Here is a 17,938-nt window from a genome sequence, read left to right on the forward strand (position 1 = left end):
AGTTTTTATGAATGACAATCTTCAAAACGAAAACAAAAAAGTGGTCTTTGCCAGGGGAGCTGATTGTCACATAAAGCTTTTGTGGTATTTCTGCCCTCCGCAAACAATCCCACAGCAAAAACCAACTTGTGTTGTCTCTGTCTTGGCAAATAACCTCTCTGCAGCACAATTCTGATTATGGGTTAAAAAAAAGGAGGTGGTTGATGGGTTAAGCAGGAGGGAAAAATAAGGCTTCTTGATCCTCTTTTTGGGACATTGAGAAGTCTGAACAAGTCACACAGTGTGTTAAAGCCAACCACCCCTGCATCTCTAGGCATTCAGAGGAAACAGTAACATTTTGTTACAGTTACGTTAGGGGCTCCTGGGGGCTGATGCTGTGACAGTTTTACAATCCTGGCTGCTTGTTACACCCCGTTGAAACACCCTCACTCCCTGGTGGTCAGACGTGGGTCTGCATGCGCTTCTGGAGCGGCCGGGTGAGGTCTGAGTTCTGCGAGGAGGACTGGGAATAGTGGGAGGAGGAGGAGGCCGATGCCTTGCTGTCTTTGTCAAACTGCACGTAGCCGTCCGGCTTACTGTAGCTGCTGACGCTGCTGTCACACTGCGTGTCGATAAAAGAGCTGGAGTCGCTGAGTGAGCCGCGCTGGAACTCCCGCTCACACAGCTCGATGGAGCTGCTGCCCATGCCCAGCACGAAGCGTTGGCTGTAGTCGTACAGACGGTTGGGACCTGCTCCCAGAGTGGAGTAGATGTTGGTGAAGGACATGCCCGTCGGTACCCGCTGCTTGCCTAGGGTACCTGTGTTGGTGGGGTTCCTCACCTCAGTGGACTGATTCCCAGCCATGGTAGGTGTGTGGTGCTCCTTAAAGGTATTGACACTGTAGTAGCCATTTGTAGGGTCCTATTGGAAACACAGGAAAGAAAGATTCTTATTATTACCATTATCATTATTATATATTTTATTTTTGTTGTAGGCTATATGTAATAGCAAATTAGGAAATAGAGGAAATAAGGGGAAAAAGAAAAAGAAAACCATCGCCCTGTTTATGTGCATTTACGCGTATTCTTCTCAAAGCCCAAAAGGAGCCAAGGTCATACTGGCAGTAATTACCATTCAAATGTCTGAATAAATAAGGAAATCAGCTGCCGTGCACATCACAAGAAAATGGAAAACAGTGCTTAGTTTTAAGATTTAGTCAGCCCCCATGCTAACCTTAAAATCATGTTTCCTGCTAATTAAGCGGGCCTTGATGATTCATAGTTTGGCATCCAACGTGTCACTGCAAAGTTCACTCACATACCAGCTTTAATTAGACCTAAACGGATTGTAGTGTCTGTGAATCCATGTATGCACAGAAATGGCTTCTGAGGCTACAGCTGTGCCCCTTGTTTGTCTGCTAGGCTGCAGGCACCGTGCTGTTGCTAAGGGTCCAGTTAGGGCATGAGTGTGTGTGTGTGTGGGTGTGTTTTCTTGTGAATGGATGTGAATGTCAAGCATAGTGAGTTGTGGTGGCAAATCCCAAAAGAAGAATGCTCATAATGGGAAAATGAGAGCGACAACCTGAGAGGATCCTCGTTATGCTTGTCATTATCAGACAGCAGACAGGGAGATTGTTTGCGGCTGGCCTTTATCTCTTGTTCGGTCCCCCCTCTGCTCTCGCCTCATGCATGCTGCCATTAAGTGGGATCAAAAAATGCGGCCCCAGAGGGAGCAGGTACGCATCAAACACAACAGAAGCACACCCCAGAGAGCCGACGGCAACATCCGCTTGGACAAGGAAACAAATGCAAGGGTCAAAATTTGTTTTCTGGACAAGATTAACGGAGACGTTTAGACGTTTATCTGCAGGTCCCAATGGTTTTGAAATGATAGATAGCACAGGAATGGGAACAGAATGTTGCTTTAAAGAACGTGTTAAAAAAGAGAGCGATTTGGTGTACTTCACAAATGCACTTCTCCCACTCTCTCCTGCATACTCTTTAAAACACTCCAATCCCATCTATATAGTATAAGTAACACCTTAAGTAAATTAAATAACAGCTTAAGGGACAGCCAGCCTCTGCTTTCTTGAACCACCTTTGATGAGAGACTAATTAATAAAAATCAGACCTCTAGCTGAAGTCATTTTGCCTCTGGACTCTGGATCCTTGGAAAATCATGTGTAGCAGGAGAGGGATTAATGCTTTTCAGCTATTTTGGTCCCAGAGTTGAAGACCGCCCTCTGCCCCAAAGGCGCTCTCTCTCTCTCTCTCTCTCTCTCTCTCTCTCTCTCTCTCACCGCCTTTTACTCTCGTTCTCCCACGTTCACGTCTTCATGCTGTCGTTGTTCATGAGTCGTACCTTAATGTGCTGATACTCCTTCTCTTCCTCTTGTAAAACCTCCAGCTGCTTCAGAACAGATTCCTGCTGGAACTCTCCTCGTTCAACCTGCATAGAAATCAAGCAAAGTATACTAAGAGTCTGTGTAGTTTCCGAAACTCTTCCACTAAGAGAAAAAAAGGCATTTGAGACAGAAGGATTTCACTTTTATCGCTGGTGCTTTTTCAATATCAGTCAGACATGTTTCACCTTCACTCAGGGCTGGCAGGGAACATTAATAATGTAACCGTGAATATCTTTTATGTATCTTTACAAAATGCAGATTTGTGAGGTAGCTAAGCTCATTTCCCTGCACTAACATCAAGTACAGACTGTATTAAGTGTTTTTGAAAGAAAATGTAATCCAAAACCTCACATTGCAAATAGCCCAGCCCTGGAGCAGGCTTCATGGAAACCAAAATACTGGTACAGTTCCAAAGAGGAAACAGTTCTTTGTGTGTCTAGAAGGCATGTAGATACAGAAGTACACCCACTGTAGGATTAGCCAGTATGTATCAGCATCTCCATAGTTACAATGTATTGGGGTCTGTTCTGCTCATACGACTAGTGGCATCATATAGATAAATATAGTCCCTTTGCCTTGACTACAGCACAATCTACATTCCTTTCTTTTCTTCCATTACTCAGGAAAGAATGTATTCCACAGGAAACATCAATGCTACGAGTTAATAATTCATTACGTTACTGTCAGCTTAAGAAGGAAAAAAAATATATATATACATATAAAAAAGAATTCTGAAAACAGGAAGAAGAAGTGGAAAGTAGTATGTTGCGACACTCACACTCACCATCAGTTGTTTCATGGAGGTGTGTTCTTCGTTTTCTCGTGCTGCGTTGTGGTCTTTGTGTACAATCTCCACCCGGATGTCGTTTTTCGCCGACACAACACCTTTCAGATCTGGCAGAAACAGATGACACATATATCTCAATAAGCTGGATAAAAACCATTCTGTATTTGTTGACATTATAATTTCCCCCAGTGCAATGTGCAGTATTATAGAATTTAGCAAAGATCCCTGGGTTTGGTTTGTGAGAGCTCCCCCATTTCCCGAAAACAATATAAAGCATTATTAATCACTTGTTTCCTGCCAACACAAGATTATCTTTTTTTCTGCATACATATGCAATCTCACACAGCCTTCCACGGCGGCTCATTCTGTTTGGGACAATGCTGATGATACTGTCATATAACAAAGTCTTACTTTCTGTCTTAATTTTGCTTGCAAGTTCTCTCTGGTGAGCACAGATGGAGACGGGCAGTGAGGGCATAACCAGGTGCGCTTCCTCTGTAGTATACAGACAATAGACATGCTGAAGGGACCAGTAGCACAAATTGGTTCTTGGATAGAGACAGTGGCTGACTGTCTCTAACCTGAGTCACTTGGTACATGGGTGGGTGGCAGTGAACATGGCGCAGGATGGAAATAGCCTCAAAAGCGAATGCAGCCAGACTGAGATTGCATGAAATGTGCCCTTATTACAATCTGGCTATCTATGCACCACAAAAAGATGTCCATCTCAAACAAGTGATTTCATCTTAGCGTGACACTATGTTCCAGTAATTTATCTTGTGTCAGAAATTTCCTCAAGTCAAAATTTGCCAAACAACCAAAATTACTTAACTTTTCAAGTAGATTTCCTTTTCTCCGTATATTTTAATGAAAACAATATCTAAATTTGAATAAATGGACATCTTTCTTGTGTGCTTGGGGGTGACACAGTACTTTGGCATGCATGCTTCAGTGGATGGGACGGGGGAAAGAGGAGACGTACTTCTCTGGGAGCGGGTGCAACAGAATGCTCCGATGGTGCCCATGAGGACAATGAGGGCCACAAAAGCTCCCACAGCAATGCCGATGATCACCGCCACGGGGAGAGATTCTGCAGAGAGCAACACAGAGATATGCCCTTCTACAATTACATACCACAAACATCTCAAATGTACATTAAATTCAATATCAGGTACATGACAGAGAGTACACAACAGCACACAGTCATAATATAGAGGCCACCTTTCTCTTTCAGGCACACACATGCACCAGTTCTCCTCATCTCTCCCTATTTTCTGTCTCTGCAACAAACAGAAACTAAGGGAATATATGCTATATTTTATCCCTCTCAGTGACTTTGACATTATCCCTCAGGCACAAGGCCATGCAATAAAACTACACAGCCACAATGCGACAGAAAATATGTTCTGTGCAGTATATCCAAATTACAGCAAATTCAAACAAAAACTAATTACCAAACCTTTTGTTATCAGCGGGGGTGAACATTTTCCTACTAATACTGTCTCATCATCCTTTTGTCTAATAACTTTTAATTTACACTCATTTAGGCTGGTAGAAGCATTTCACTGAGGGCTTTTATTTTCATTGAGTGGAGTGTGTGAATTAAGCATAATCATGTGTCTGTGTGTTATTGTGAGGATATTATAGTGCGACTAGGAGGAGATTAAACCTGCATCTATATGCTTCTCCAACATTAAACGTCCTCATTACGTTTTACCTCATTACATCATGCACGCTTTAATGACCTTAGTTACCAACCCACATTTATGACCTTCTCGCATTTTAAACAAACGCAAAACAACCAAGTGCTCTCCCTACATCATTAAAGCCTTTTTAATGTCTTCATTGATCAATGTCACATTCACATAAGCAGCTTATAATTTATCATTTACAATAAGTGGATAGAAAACACAGCTTCCCCTACGGTAGAGGGGAAAAGGTCAAGAGATAAAAAGGATTCATTTTTGAAGCAAAAGAAATGCTTCACGTTTGTCTTTCCCATGAAGGAAGCAGGGGGCACAGTGTATTTTATATTCAGGGTGCAGTGTATGCTAAGGGTCACCAGTTCAAATTACCAGGGAGTTGCACTTTATGTTAACCCAGAAAATTAATTTGTCAGGAATTTATCGGTGTCATCATCACATTTACTGTACATCAAACGATTCAGAATTCAGGCCATGCAGTGTAACTCTGTATTACCATGTTGCAGTCCCAAATTGGTAAAATGCCAATTTTGAAGAACTTATTTCTGATAGAATTTGAAAAAAAACTCAAATGGCGCTCATGCACACTTAACTGCTGTATCAAAGTAAAGAAAATACCATATAATATACTAAAATCAACCCAATCACATACGCTAAAATCACAAGCTCACGGACACAGGTCAGGCACAACCACAGTGATGGACACAAAACACTGCAGCTTGGTCTCCATCTATCAATGTCTGGAAAACCACAGCTGCGTGGTTTGAAGAAGAGGAAGGTGGAACCTGTCGAACCTTGGCTCCCACCTTGTTCCTTAAGGCGTATGATCTCGGTGTCAGAGCCAAAGCTGTTCCACGCGGTGCAGTTGTAGATGGTCTGGAAGTCAGCCGGGACAATGTTACTCATGGTCAGTGTGGAGATCACTCCTTCTTCTGTGGTGACAGTCTCCACGGTGTAGCGGCCGGATGTTCCAGACTCCAACACAGTTTCCTTCCATGACCAGGCCTGAGAAAAGACAGAGGATAAAGAGGGGGTATGCGTTGTGTGAAAGTCTGACCACTAGCAGCGCTGTAGAGCAGTGTTTTGATGCGTGTGTCCCTGTATTGTTTTTGCACAAGGACACATGCAAATGCATGAGTTGTACCCAATTCATTGCCATGGAATTTGGTACAGACACTCAGGCGCACCTCAGGATGAATTTTAATACTCCAATGATCCCTAACTTTATATCTAGCGCCACCAGAATTTTAATTTGTCCAATTTAGCTTATGATCAAACTAATGACGTGATAATAAGCTAATGTTAGCAGGTGAACATGCTAAACTAGATGGCAAACACTGTAAACTTTAAAAGTGCTAACTGTCAGCATGTTAGCATTTTCATTGTTAGCATGTTGATATTGGCGTTTAGCTCGAAGCACTGTTGTGCCTGAGTACAGCCTCACAGAGCTGATAGCATGGCTATAGACTCTGCTCTTGTTATGAGGTAAGAAATGCATTCAGTGTACATAGGCATTAAGAATACACACAACTCATTGTACACTTAATGCAAACCTCCTTTCGTACAGTTCTCCAAAACAGAAACCTCTGACCCTGATAACAACTGCCACATGGTGTGCAGCGCAGCGACTGAACAAGGGACCTGTAGTATTCAAGTGTCTAAGCTGAACAAGCCACCACACATCTGTGCTTTACACAGCCACCCAGTGTTAATCAGTAGATCCTCCTTTCAATTGGTGCTGGAGTTCATTGGAAGGTGTTTACAAGGATGGTGCTAGCCTGCAATCATTATTTCACCAGCATGTTCTTGGATGATTCTTGCACTATGACAGGATGCTAGTGTACATCTCCATGGAGACACATGATGACCATAAATAGATGAATCTAGTACTCTACAAAAATAAAGAGATAGTGATGTTTTTTTTTATGTTATAAGGTGGTATGAGTTACTGCTGTCAATGCACGGGCAAGAGCTCCTTTTGTTTGGTGAATAGCTCAGTGATTCAGAGAAGTGTCAGAGGGAAATTAATCAGTGGGAATACACTACAGATGTTTTATTCTATTGTGAACACTTCAGAATGGTCAAAAATGTTATGGTTATTTTTTGTTAACTGGCCCATCATCTCTGTTAGATTAGCTACCAGCTCACTGAGATATCGCTGGAATTTGTAGACTGAGCTAATGTCTAATGGATAACTACAAAATTGCATGTACTCTAGGCAGATCTCTTGTATTTGAATTACTGTGCTTTTTGGATTTGGCCGTTGGGAGACTGCAAGCAACCATTTGTAGAGGAGTGGTTGGAACAGAGGAATATAAAATATATTAAATATATTTTGAATACAGTAAATAATTATGATGCCAAAAGGAACAAGATTGAAAATATTTTTAAATAAAAAAAAATTACACCTTAACAGCCAAAACAAAACTTTTAATTTATTGTAATTAATTCCGTATTCCTTAAGCTATTTCTAAAGCAGAATGGAAATGTTTTCTTTTACTGTACACTGTGAGAGCACAGCAGCACATGCGTTGCAAAAATAATTGAATCCTTTGATCTTTTGCACATTTTGTATGTAATACAGACATATTAAAAAAATATATATGTGGTGGTATTTGGGATTTTTGTCTGGGTTCTTTGGAAAGCACTGCGTTATATCAACTAACTGCCTGTCTCATTCGTTAGAGTAACAAAACTTACTAAGTCGAACTACCTTCACTGGATCTTGATGGAATAAAATACATTCCAAAGTTGTAAACAGGAGTGTGCAGTACAGTGCTGTATATACTAAATGTTAAGCATTTCTTTCACTTTAAGTCAATTTTTGCAAACCCAGTCTGTTATGTAATGTATACATTTAAAAGTATTTCAAATCAATCACTATTTGGTGTGGACATAAACAGAATATCTAAGTGTTTTGAAATACTAGCATGCATACTATATATCTTGCATACTAGATATAAGGAAGTGATGGTTCTGACACATGATGGACTAATGTGAAGTGACGTTGACACTTGCAGTGATGTGGGGAGAGAAACTCAGGAAAACAACAGATATTAGCATATACTAGATTTATTTATGCGGTGCTATGATAATGTAACACATGCCATTTAGTGGCTGCTTTTGTTCAAGGCATCTTAGTGCATTTGTTTTGGGTGACTATGGTGAGAATTATATGATTCATTTTTGCTGGTTTTCAACTAAGAAACTAGGGAATTCATTATACTTGATGAATAGCGAGAAAGACAAATTGGAAGTCAGATGATAACAACACATTCAACTTCAAGCTTGCAATAGACAGGTGGCTAAAGAGTTGTGAAATGCAGTGTTACAATGTACAACATTTTGCCTTGCCGTGAAAATATTTTCTCACCCTTATTCTTAAAATCCTTTATGGAGTTTTAGCTCTAAGAATAGAGGATATTGTATATTAAAAAGACTGTAAAGCCTGCTGTGACAAATTTGTGATTTTTAGCTATAAACAAAATTGACTTGACATATCCACAAGTTATGTTTCACATTTGTAATTTCTGTAGACATACAGCGAAAGAAAGGAAACCTGGACTGATACTTAAATAAATAGTTTTGGAATCAAGGATAAACGTTTAAGACCATGCAGCCCGGCCTCCACAGGCACCGCTCTCAAATAAACCTGATAATAATTATGTTGCTGGTTAATGCTGGACATCAATATAATAAAAAAACACACATTAAATGACAAAGTATGGCAATTAACCACTCGCATATGCAAACACGCACACACACACACACACACACACACACAATTAATAATAAGAGCAAAGCGAGCTCAGAGAGTAGTACTGTTTGTATAAGGTCCATAAATCTTAATGGGATCAGTGCTAACAGCATAAGTGTGCATTAAATGAGAAATTGAGGGTTCAAACTGTAGTTTCATGCCCACCTTTTCATATGAAAACAAATGATAGAGCTAAAGCAATAACATTCTTCGTGCTGTCCACTTAACAGATCAATAGTTCAGTCAGCCATTATATTTCAGACACAGATATGAAAAGAGTGGTCATCTAATTTGCATTGTTCAGTTGCCATATATCAATAAAATACTTATGTATGATTATAGTTTTGGATGTGTCCTTGCAACAAAATCAAAGATGAGACAAAGATGAGATCAGAAAAAATGGGCAGTCCAGATGTACTTACAATGCGGTCCGGAGGAGGTGTACTCCGAATGAAACATTTGATTTGCCCTTTCTCTCCATGTAAAGCTTGCTGAGTCTGCGTACTGGAGATAGTAGGTGGCCCTGAAAAAGAACAGTCATAAAAAAGTTTGAAAATGAGTCACAGAAATTGAAACATGAATAATTAAATTCATTTTTCAGGTCATATGACAATTCTGCTCAATAGAGTTTTGGTGGTACATTATTCTAATTGCTCTCCTGTTCCAAGCAGTAACACCTGAAGTGTTCAGTAATTTGGGACTCCTGGGGAAGATTGCATTGCGGTGCGATATGGACACACAAGGACTGAACAAAGGGCAAAAGTGGGGGGCTCAGACCTCATTCTGGATCAAGAAAGTGTTGATTTATGGCTGGCTTGATTTCTCCCATGGAGATAAATGTAGCTGGAGAGTGCTACAGCAGTTCTTTGGAGCCTATTCACGACTTCACCAACGGAAAGAGAAAAATGCCATTGTGGGGAGATGACACTCTTGTTGCGGTGTATATATATATATTTGCTTGCTGCAGATTTGACCCCTAAAGCAGGTTAGCAAATAACTAAACACTAAGCCCCAGCTCTCTATAAATACACAATACACACCCACCAACACACTGTATGACAAAATACATAATGTTTTATTTTATATTGTATTTTTACATTTTGTCATTGTTCATATTGTAACTATGAAAAAAACTTTTATAACCTCTAAAATTCAGGGGAGTTTGATTGAAAGGAAGGGCTTGGATTGGAATTACAAACCATGTAAACAGGGTTAGTTCAATCAACAGGAGCTGCAGGTATGGACTTTGAGCCAGCATGTGTTAAACCTTGGTCAGGCTACAAGATCTTGCCTGACAAGGGCAGCTCAGCCTAAACGACTGGTCTGCTTGCCATCTGGTCTGGAGGCTGTTCACACCAGGTGACAGCACTAATATGACGACAAGATGTCACATATGACCCAATTCTGCCTTTCAAGTGTATTTTCCCTGTGGTCCTGAAGAGCTCACTGTAAGTAAAATCCCAGAAAAGCAAAGTACAGAGGCAATGTCTTGCTTTTACATTCACATGATATTTAGACAGATGCAATTACACTTCAAGAATAACACTGTGGAGGAATTTTGTACATGATCCAAGCACATTTTATATCATTTCATATACAGTAATTCCAAATGAAATTGAATAGCCGTTTACCAAGCTGATAATCTTGCTTTTCTGTTTCATTATGTTTTTTTCTGATCTCGTCATATGTATTTTGTGTTTATGTCTTATGCCGTTTGTAATGTAACTGTACATTTTTTGATAGAATTTTTCTCTGTCCTTGATTGGCTGTTCCCACCATCACTCAGTGATTTCACATTTGGACCTCCTTACGAGACAGAAGCCCAACCATCATCAATCATGTCTGAAACAATCATGTGGGCTTATCAGTATATCAGTAGCCTTGGGTTTGCTCACGTTATAGGACCACCACATACTGAATGATTTAGGTGTTGTTTAGGTGAATCTTCTTTTGAGCCCTCTAGACGCAATGTGGAGGTAATTCAATTTGAAGTAATACACAAACAAAGTGACATAATTGCCCTCACCCACCTCTATTTCTTCAGATTTAAAAGTTGGGTTTCTAAAGAGATGCTGTCACAAAAATAACACATCTCATCCTTTTTTACTTGGTAAAAAAAGCTGTTAAAATCAACCATGAAGCACGTCTCTTGTGATGGTTAAGGTTAAGAATGTGGGTTTAAGGGGGTGGCAAGTGAGGCAGCGTCTTGATTAGTGAGACAACTCGCTTCTCCGCCAACTTCCCTCAAACTCCCGCTCTCTGCCATCTCTCTGACGATACATAATTGCAGTTTATTACCTGTCTCTTATTAAAATGAATTAGCATTTTAATGAGACTTTGCCAGATGGCGTCTTGGTATGCTACTGGAGGATGCTGGAAGGCTGCTACTGCTGCAGAATGAATGCTGCAGACAATTTCGGAAAAATATATTGAAAGCTGTTACCCTTCTTTCACTGGTTTGACAACACAGAGTGACAATATTAGTGCAGCATGTATGTGTTATAGTTCATATTAGCACATTTTTATGTGCATGCACTAAGTTGTGATTAGCAGATGAAACCAAAGTATGTGGTTCGTATGAGCTACAACTGTCAAAACACGGCAAGATCAATTGCTTGCTGGCAGCGAAAGGCCGGTGGTAGTGGCTGGGGAGGATCTATTCTATGGATCAGAACTGCAAATGAGGAATATAATTAGATAGCTTTATCTCTCTGGCTCAGCCTGGGTTGAAAGTATGTGTGTGTGTCTGTGTATGCCTGTGTGTGTGCGTGAGTACGTGTTTGTTACTCACACGATGTGATCAGAGCACGAACGCTTTGGTAGTGGGGAGGTGGGTGGCACTACAACATCAATGTTAGCAGCAGGGGAGGTAATCAAAATGTTGGGCACAATGTTTTGCTCATTCATTTGAGGAGGTGTTAACTCTGGAGTGGACGCTGCAATCTGATTACACAACGTTGGTGTGGGTGTCAAACGGCCAGGGCTTACATTTCCTTCCTCAACTGAGGCATCCGCTCTGAACAAAAGCTTGACATTTCCTCATTACCTAAACACAGCTCTTTTGATTTCTCTGTTTTCTTTTGTGATAAAAAAAAGCACACAAAACAGCTACAGGGCAACTGACACGGAAGAAAAATGTGTGGTCACTGGTGGCCACATTTTCCTTTGGGAGAAATCCATGGTGAGGAGATCCTGTCTGTATGTTGAAGGCACCAACCAGACTCAGTTATATATTTAATATTTTAACAATTTTCTTTAATGAAATATACCAAAAAACTCAGTTTTTGATGTATAGTTGTCCTAGAGATGTAAATACATGGCTACATACTTGTTTAAACATTTGAAATGGAAAACTCTGATGATGCAAATAAATAGTGGAAACAGGATTTCCAGTAGAGTATTGCTCCGATGGACATTTTGAATATTAAAATCTATGATATAACTCTTATATGTTATAACTCTATTAGGTATTTCACATAGTCCAGTCACGCTGTAATGTGTCCACACATAAGAGGAACTCAGATACAATTTGTTTTGTAAGAGTGAGAAAACTACTAGATTTCAACTGTGCTATATTACATTAACAGTAGTGAGTCAGAGTGGATGTGTAGCTGCAATCACAAATAATTTCCTCTGCATCACTAATTGGTCAGCTGAGGTAGCCATCATATTTAACCTCTGCAAAAATACACACTTTACTACACTGAATGCTGACTGCCTCACCACATTTGCCTGCTTTGGCTCAATACATCTTTACAACAGGGACCAGACTGTATTTTCTCCCCATGCAGTGTGATCCATACTGTCTCCACGTCACACTGTGAAATACATTTACAGTAATAACTCAGTACAGATGGCACATGCCAGAAACACAAATCATTCTTTTCCCGAGCCACAATTAGTGCTTTATCCAATGTTTTAAGGTTGCTGAAAGCATGATTTCAGTCAGTATTTGAAGAGTCTTTGTAGTATGGTCACATTAACAGAAAACATCAATAGACAAAATACACACAATTATAACTATACACTGACGAGCCTCTTGCTTGCATTATGCATACAACTATTCATTGTAAATGATACAACAATAGTCTTGAAGTTATAAGCCAGTGCAACGTCAACAATTGAGTTTTTGTGGAGAACATTCTTGATTAATTGAGGGTCTGAGATTGCTTCACAACACATTATGAATGACCTTATTTGTTCTCAGTGGCAAATTCATGATGCTAAACACATTCAATTGAATTCAGTTTAATTCAATTTTATTTATATAGCACCAATTCACAACAAAAGTCATCTCATGACACTTTACAGATAGAGCAGGTCTAGACCGACTCTTTATGATGTTATTACAGAGACCCAACAGTTCCCACCATGAGCAAGCACTTTGGCGACAGTGGCAAGGAAAAACTTCCTTTTGAAAGGCAGAAACCTTGAGCAGAACCAGACTCTAGGTGGGCGGTCATCTGCTTTGACCGGTTGGGTGGGAGGGAGAGAGAGAGAGAGAGATGTATGGCAGCAGTAGCAGTAGCCATAGCAGCTATAATTATAATAATAATGGAAATATGACTGATAATAGTAGTTACAGCTGTAATAATAGCTGAGATTAATAATAGCAATAACAATGACATGGACACGCATAGACACGACAATATCATAAAGGAAAATGAGCACTGTGACAATATTAATATGTGAAAAAAACTGGTTTGCCCTGTAGTTTTAAATATATATATTTTAATTTATTTACTGAAATTATATCTGTGATGTGTGTGATCTAATTATTTGACCAGATGAAGATCCAAGTTGAAACCCATTAATTATTATCAGTGGCAACTGACTTCTAATGTGCTGGCTGTTTATTTCTAGACTTTCTTTCCACTTCATTGGATGTACCAAGAAGGACATTATGTCCTCCCTGGACAAACAGAGGACACATTGGAGCTGTTGACCTCAAAGCAGTTGTGCTCCAAAAATCACGAGCCGGTGTGAACAAGCCTGAACTTCGGAATGAACCATCCTTTTAGAAAACTTCACCCCACATCCAGATTTTTAAACATGGTGGGAATAAATTAAAAATATTTTTCACACATAAAAAAATGTGTCACTGCATGTCATGGGTACATATAATGAGAAAAATGAGTTCAAAGTCTTCCAGAAAGTCTTGCAGATCATATTTTACTATGCTTAAATTTAGCTGGTCAGATCGAATGTGCTGCATCTCTTAAATGCAGTTTTCTCCTTCATTAATTTGCACTTTTCTTTCTTATATGGTGTCATTTCCAGTTTAAAGAAGGCTGGAATGCTAATTAACTAGGCACATAAAGACTGTCTAGAAAAAGAAACAGCAGAAAAAAAGATCTATAACAACCCAGTGCTCTGTGGGATATTGAGGGATTCTCCAGCCCTCCCTCTACTTTACTCTGGTAATGGGCTTTCTCTCCCTAGGCTGCTCAAGAACTGTATGTGTGTCGTTTTACATATTGCTTTGCCTAAAGACACACACACACACACACATACTCACCAACACAAATGGCTGTACAGATCTACTCACACTTATGGATATATTAATTAATATGTATTGCATGAATATATGGACCTTAAGTATACACAAGCTAAATCCTTTCAAGCATGTCAGATAACTTCCCTCAATTCCAACTTCTGCAGGACTGCAGAAAAAGCCATGCATATATATTGTATGCTGTATAAATAATCACACGCATGGACGTGCACAGCCCCCCCTTCATACATGTAGCCACATGACGACCACATATGAGATTTCCTTTCTGAAAATGTTTGTCTAGAGAAAGCAATATGTATCCATTAGTGACTTAAACACAAACTGTCTCCCCTGCTAGCTGTTTGATTATAATTAAATTACATTCTTCCCCAGGGAAAGCAGGAATCCTCATGTCTATGTGGTACGCCACAGTGGGAGCTAGTGAAACACAACGGCAGAGAGGAGAGCGACAGAGGGAATGACAAATTATAAACACATGTAATTTAAATGACGGCATTATGGAATCGGGGGATAACTGCAGGGAAAACAAACAGCAAAGAAACATTCAAATGTGCAGCGGACACCGTCGCATCATGAATACTCTAAATATGCACAGCATTGCCTGATATTTACTGTATCCAGGCCGTCCTCCCCAAAACTCGCTCATCCGTTATGTTAGTTATTCATTGTCAGTATCAATTGAGTCCTGCTGACTGTCAGTGATGTCGGGCTTATTGGCTGATGAGCGGTAAGGGGCGCTCACATTTGTCAGTGCTGTTGAGACAGAGGCATAGGACAATCAGCGAACCTCAGGAGAGAGCCCCACACACGCCACCACTTCAACCGCACTATTTGCACTTTCACAAGTTTGACAATCTGATTCGCCTCAAGGACCGGGTAAGAAATGACTCAAGATTCCTCATGTGGTTTGAAAAAAAGAGAAGAATTTCAATTATTCAGAAGGGTAAAAAGGAAGAAGGCTTTTGAATGTCAAATACCAATTCAGGCAGGGAGGTGCACGACGGAAAAGAAGAGAGGAAGAATGTGAACGAATAAAAAGACTAGAAGACATCCAGAACTTGCTTGAATGAAGTCTTGAGAGACTAAACAAACATGCCATTCCATCTTTGTTGTATGTTTCCCAGTGTGCTCTGAGTTGTGTTGTGTTATAATCTTTATTAAAACAATCCATCTTCTTTCTCTCATGGCATCATTTTTGAAAACAGCACAATCTCGATAGCAACATGAGCAGAAAAGAGATGCTTCAAAATACACTGCTACATTGGAGCTTATGTATTCTGTTTACATGTAAGGCTGTACAGAGGGTGCCAGTATAGGTTGCTTTCAACAGAATTGGAGACAATAGAATTAGACATGATTTTTCCTTACGCCTCTTCTGCCTTGATTTCAACTGAATTCCTGGCTGAGATGGTGGGGGGGGGTTTCATAGAAAGTCATGGTTCTGATCTTGTGCTGGAGGGAATACTGGTATCCCACTCTCTCTGATATGCAAAGCTCACGTCTGGGTTTTGAAAAGAAAATCTTTACACACACTGTTTGCTACTCGATGTATCTTCATCCCCAAATCAGCACCAGTGTTGCTTACAGGCAAACTCCTTTGTTAGCTATCGAAATGTGCAACGATACACTGTCAGCGTTAACTCAACATCATCTCGCCACCCTCTTAAAACCCTCTCATGTTTTGTTTAGTTCTTTTTCTTTTTGGCCCAGGTTTCTTTCAGATGGACGCGGAGAAAATAAGAGACATGTAAATTCCACAACTAAGAACCTCTGCCACACTGAAGCATGCTCCCTGAATATCAAGCACTGATAATGAAGTCATTTGTTTGAGAGTTGCCAGGTCTCCCACCAAGGCTGGTATTCATTAGTCAGTCAGTGCCTCAGAAAAGGCAGCTTCCCTGTGACTCATGCAGAATATAATTAGAATTTAAGTACGTTTCACCTGTTTATGAGATGTGCGACCATATCTTGAAAGGACTAAGTCTATATTTATTGCTTTTTATATTTAAAGGATTCAAAGTAATGACAATTGATGAAACAGCTCTGTTTTATTACCCTTTTCAGGAAGAATAATTTGCATGGGCAGGCTATGTGCCACATCCTTGTGCTTTGTGTGTCATGGCTTGTGTTTTGTTACTATACCTGTCTGGTAAAATTAACCGTGTCTCACAGAAACTGCCACACTATTGCTACTACAGGAGAGAAATAAAGCTGCATATTCTGTTGGAGGTTTTACAGACGAAAGGCTTTTGTAAACCACAGAGGAGGCAGAATACTGACTCCTGTGACAAATTGCTTTCTTCTTGCCGCCGTTGACCCCAGACCTCAAGATTCACACTTGTATGTGTATGCATTTGACAACTTTGTGGCTGTGCATCTGGGCCTGTTTGTGTGAAAGACATATCAATAATAGAGCTTACCATTGACAGTGAGAGAAACCTCCTTCTCCCCTGCTCCTACACGCGGGACCACAGCACGGCAAACGTATTTCCCAGCATCCTCCTGTCTCACGGATTTCAGTGTCAGGAGGTTCTCATTGCTAAGAACCTGTGGCAAAAAAAGTCAAAGATCATCAAATGCAATGACAGCAAAGGCACCTTTGCATTTGAGATAGCAACAAAGCAGCAGCTCTAAGGGTACAAAAGAAAGGCAGCACATGGACCATTTAATACCTTAAAGGGCACCTCTCCTCAATTATTAAAATCCAATTTGGGGTCTGAGCTCAGAGGAGTAAAGGGGTTGGCTTTGGCCTTTAATGTTGACAAAAGGAAAGAGGGAATGAAACTGAATTTGTGGATCAAATCAACAGATCTTGTGTGAGAGCAGGTCACCTAGAGGCTGGGACAATAATGGCCTCAAAATCTTAGGTTTTGATGCACATTTCAAAACACACGACTATAACATTGAACAACTACCCAAAGTACTTCATATAGGTCATGGAGGCCCTGGGATCAAAGAAAGTCTCAAGTACAGGCTTTGTCAGAGGTTCTATTGTAAGCTACAGTATAACTGTTTAAAAATCATACTTGGTAGCAGCGCAACTCAATACACTCACCACTCCAGATCCCCTCTTCATCCACACTATGGTAAGAGAGGGATTTCCTGTCCAAGCACAGTTGAACACAGCGTCAGATCCAAGGTCCACCTGCAAGGACTGAGGCTCCGCAGCCATGCGAGGACCAACTGTTGAAATAAACACCATTATCTGTCTACAATGCATCCATAATAAAGCACCAACTGCGGTGGCACCAGCTCCTGGTGCTCAGTGTCAAAATGTACAAGACTGTAAAAATCCATAACCATGCGTTATCACGTTGCTACCGTTACTGAAAGGCATGCAGTATTGCTTAAGGAGCCACTCACAGTAGACGTCAACATTGCGGCTGATGTTGGTGCTGCCAAGAGGGTTGGTTACCTCGCAGGAAACGGGTTCTGTAAAGAAGGAGTGGTCCACAGTAACCTCATATGTGTCTCCAGAGACCTCCTTGATTATACTTCCTCCTTTGGCCCACCTGGTGAGAGGATTAGAAGGCAGAGAAAGGACGAGATGGTAAGAAATGGAAAAATGAAGGAAAAGGGGAAAAGGCTTTAAGACAGGTTTTCACACCTCCTTATGTCAATAGCATTCTTTTGTGTGAATAAATCATCATTCTGGGGCAGGTTTTCTGTGCTGGCTTCAGCATATTTTTGTGGCAGCCCTCCATGCTGTGACAAGCTCCCTGGCGACTCGGAGCAGACAGCACGTTTCTCATTAAGCCAGGCAGAGAGTGCAGCACAGAGTGCCAGCTAAGA

General features: G+C 40.6%; 1 protein-coding gene across 1 annotated transcript in view; it reads right to left on the reverse strand.

The window, feature by feature from the left end:
• Positions 1-439: 439 nt before the first annotated feature.
• The window catches only part of kirrel3b (kirre like nephrin family adhesion molecule 3b), a 148,383-nt gene continuing 130,884 nt past the window's right edge, over positions 440-17,938 (reverse strand). The window contains exons 7-16 of the mRNA XM_070905758.1: positions 17,510-17,658; positions 17,202-17,329; positions 16,567-16,693; positions 9,054-9,154; positions 5,669-5,879; positions 4,154-4,261; positions 3,583-3,666; positions 3,163-3,278; positions 2,342-2,428; positions 440-901 (exon numbers count right to left, since the gene is read on the reverse strand). Of these exons, the coding sequence (XP_070761859.1) occupies positions 440-901; positions 2,342-2,428; positions 3,163-3,278; positions 3,583-3,666; positions 4,154-4,261; positions 5,669-5,879; positions 9,054-9,154; positions 16,567-16,693; positions 17,202-17,329; positions 17,510-17,658 (1,573 nt within the window). The remainder of the gene's footprint in view (positions 902-2,341; positions 2,429-3,162; positions 3,279-3,582; positions 3,667-4,153; positions 4,262-5,668; positions 5,880-9,053; positions 9,155-16,566; positions 16,694-17,201; positions 17,330-17,509; positions 17,659-17,938) is intronic.

The sequence above is a fragment of the Enoplosus armatus genome, chromosome 5 (assembly GCF_043641665.1).
Source record: "Enoplosus armatus isolate fEnoArm2 chromosome 5, fEnoArm2.hap1, whole genome shotgun sequence".
Classification (NCBI taxonomy): domain Eukaryota; kingdom Metazoa; phylum Chordata; class Actinopteri; order Centrarchiformes; family Enoplosidae; genus Enoplosus; species Enoplosus armatus.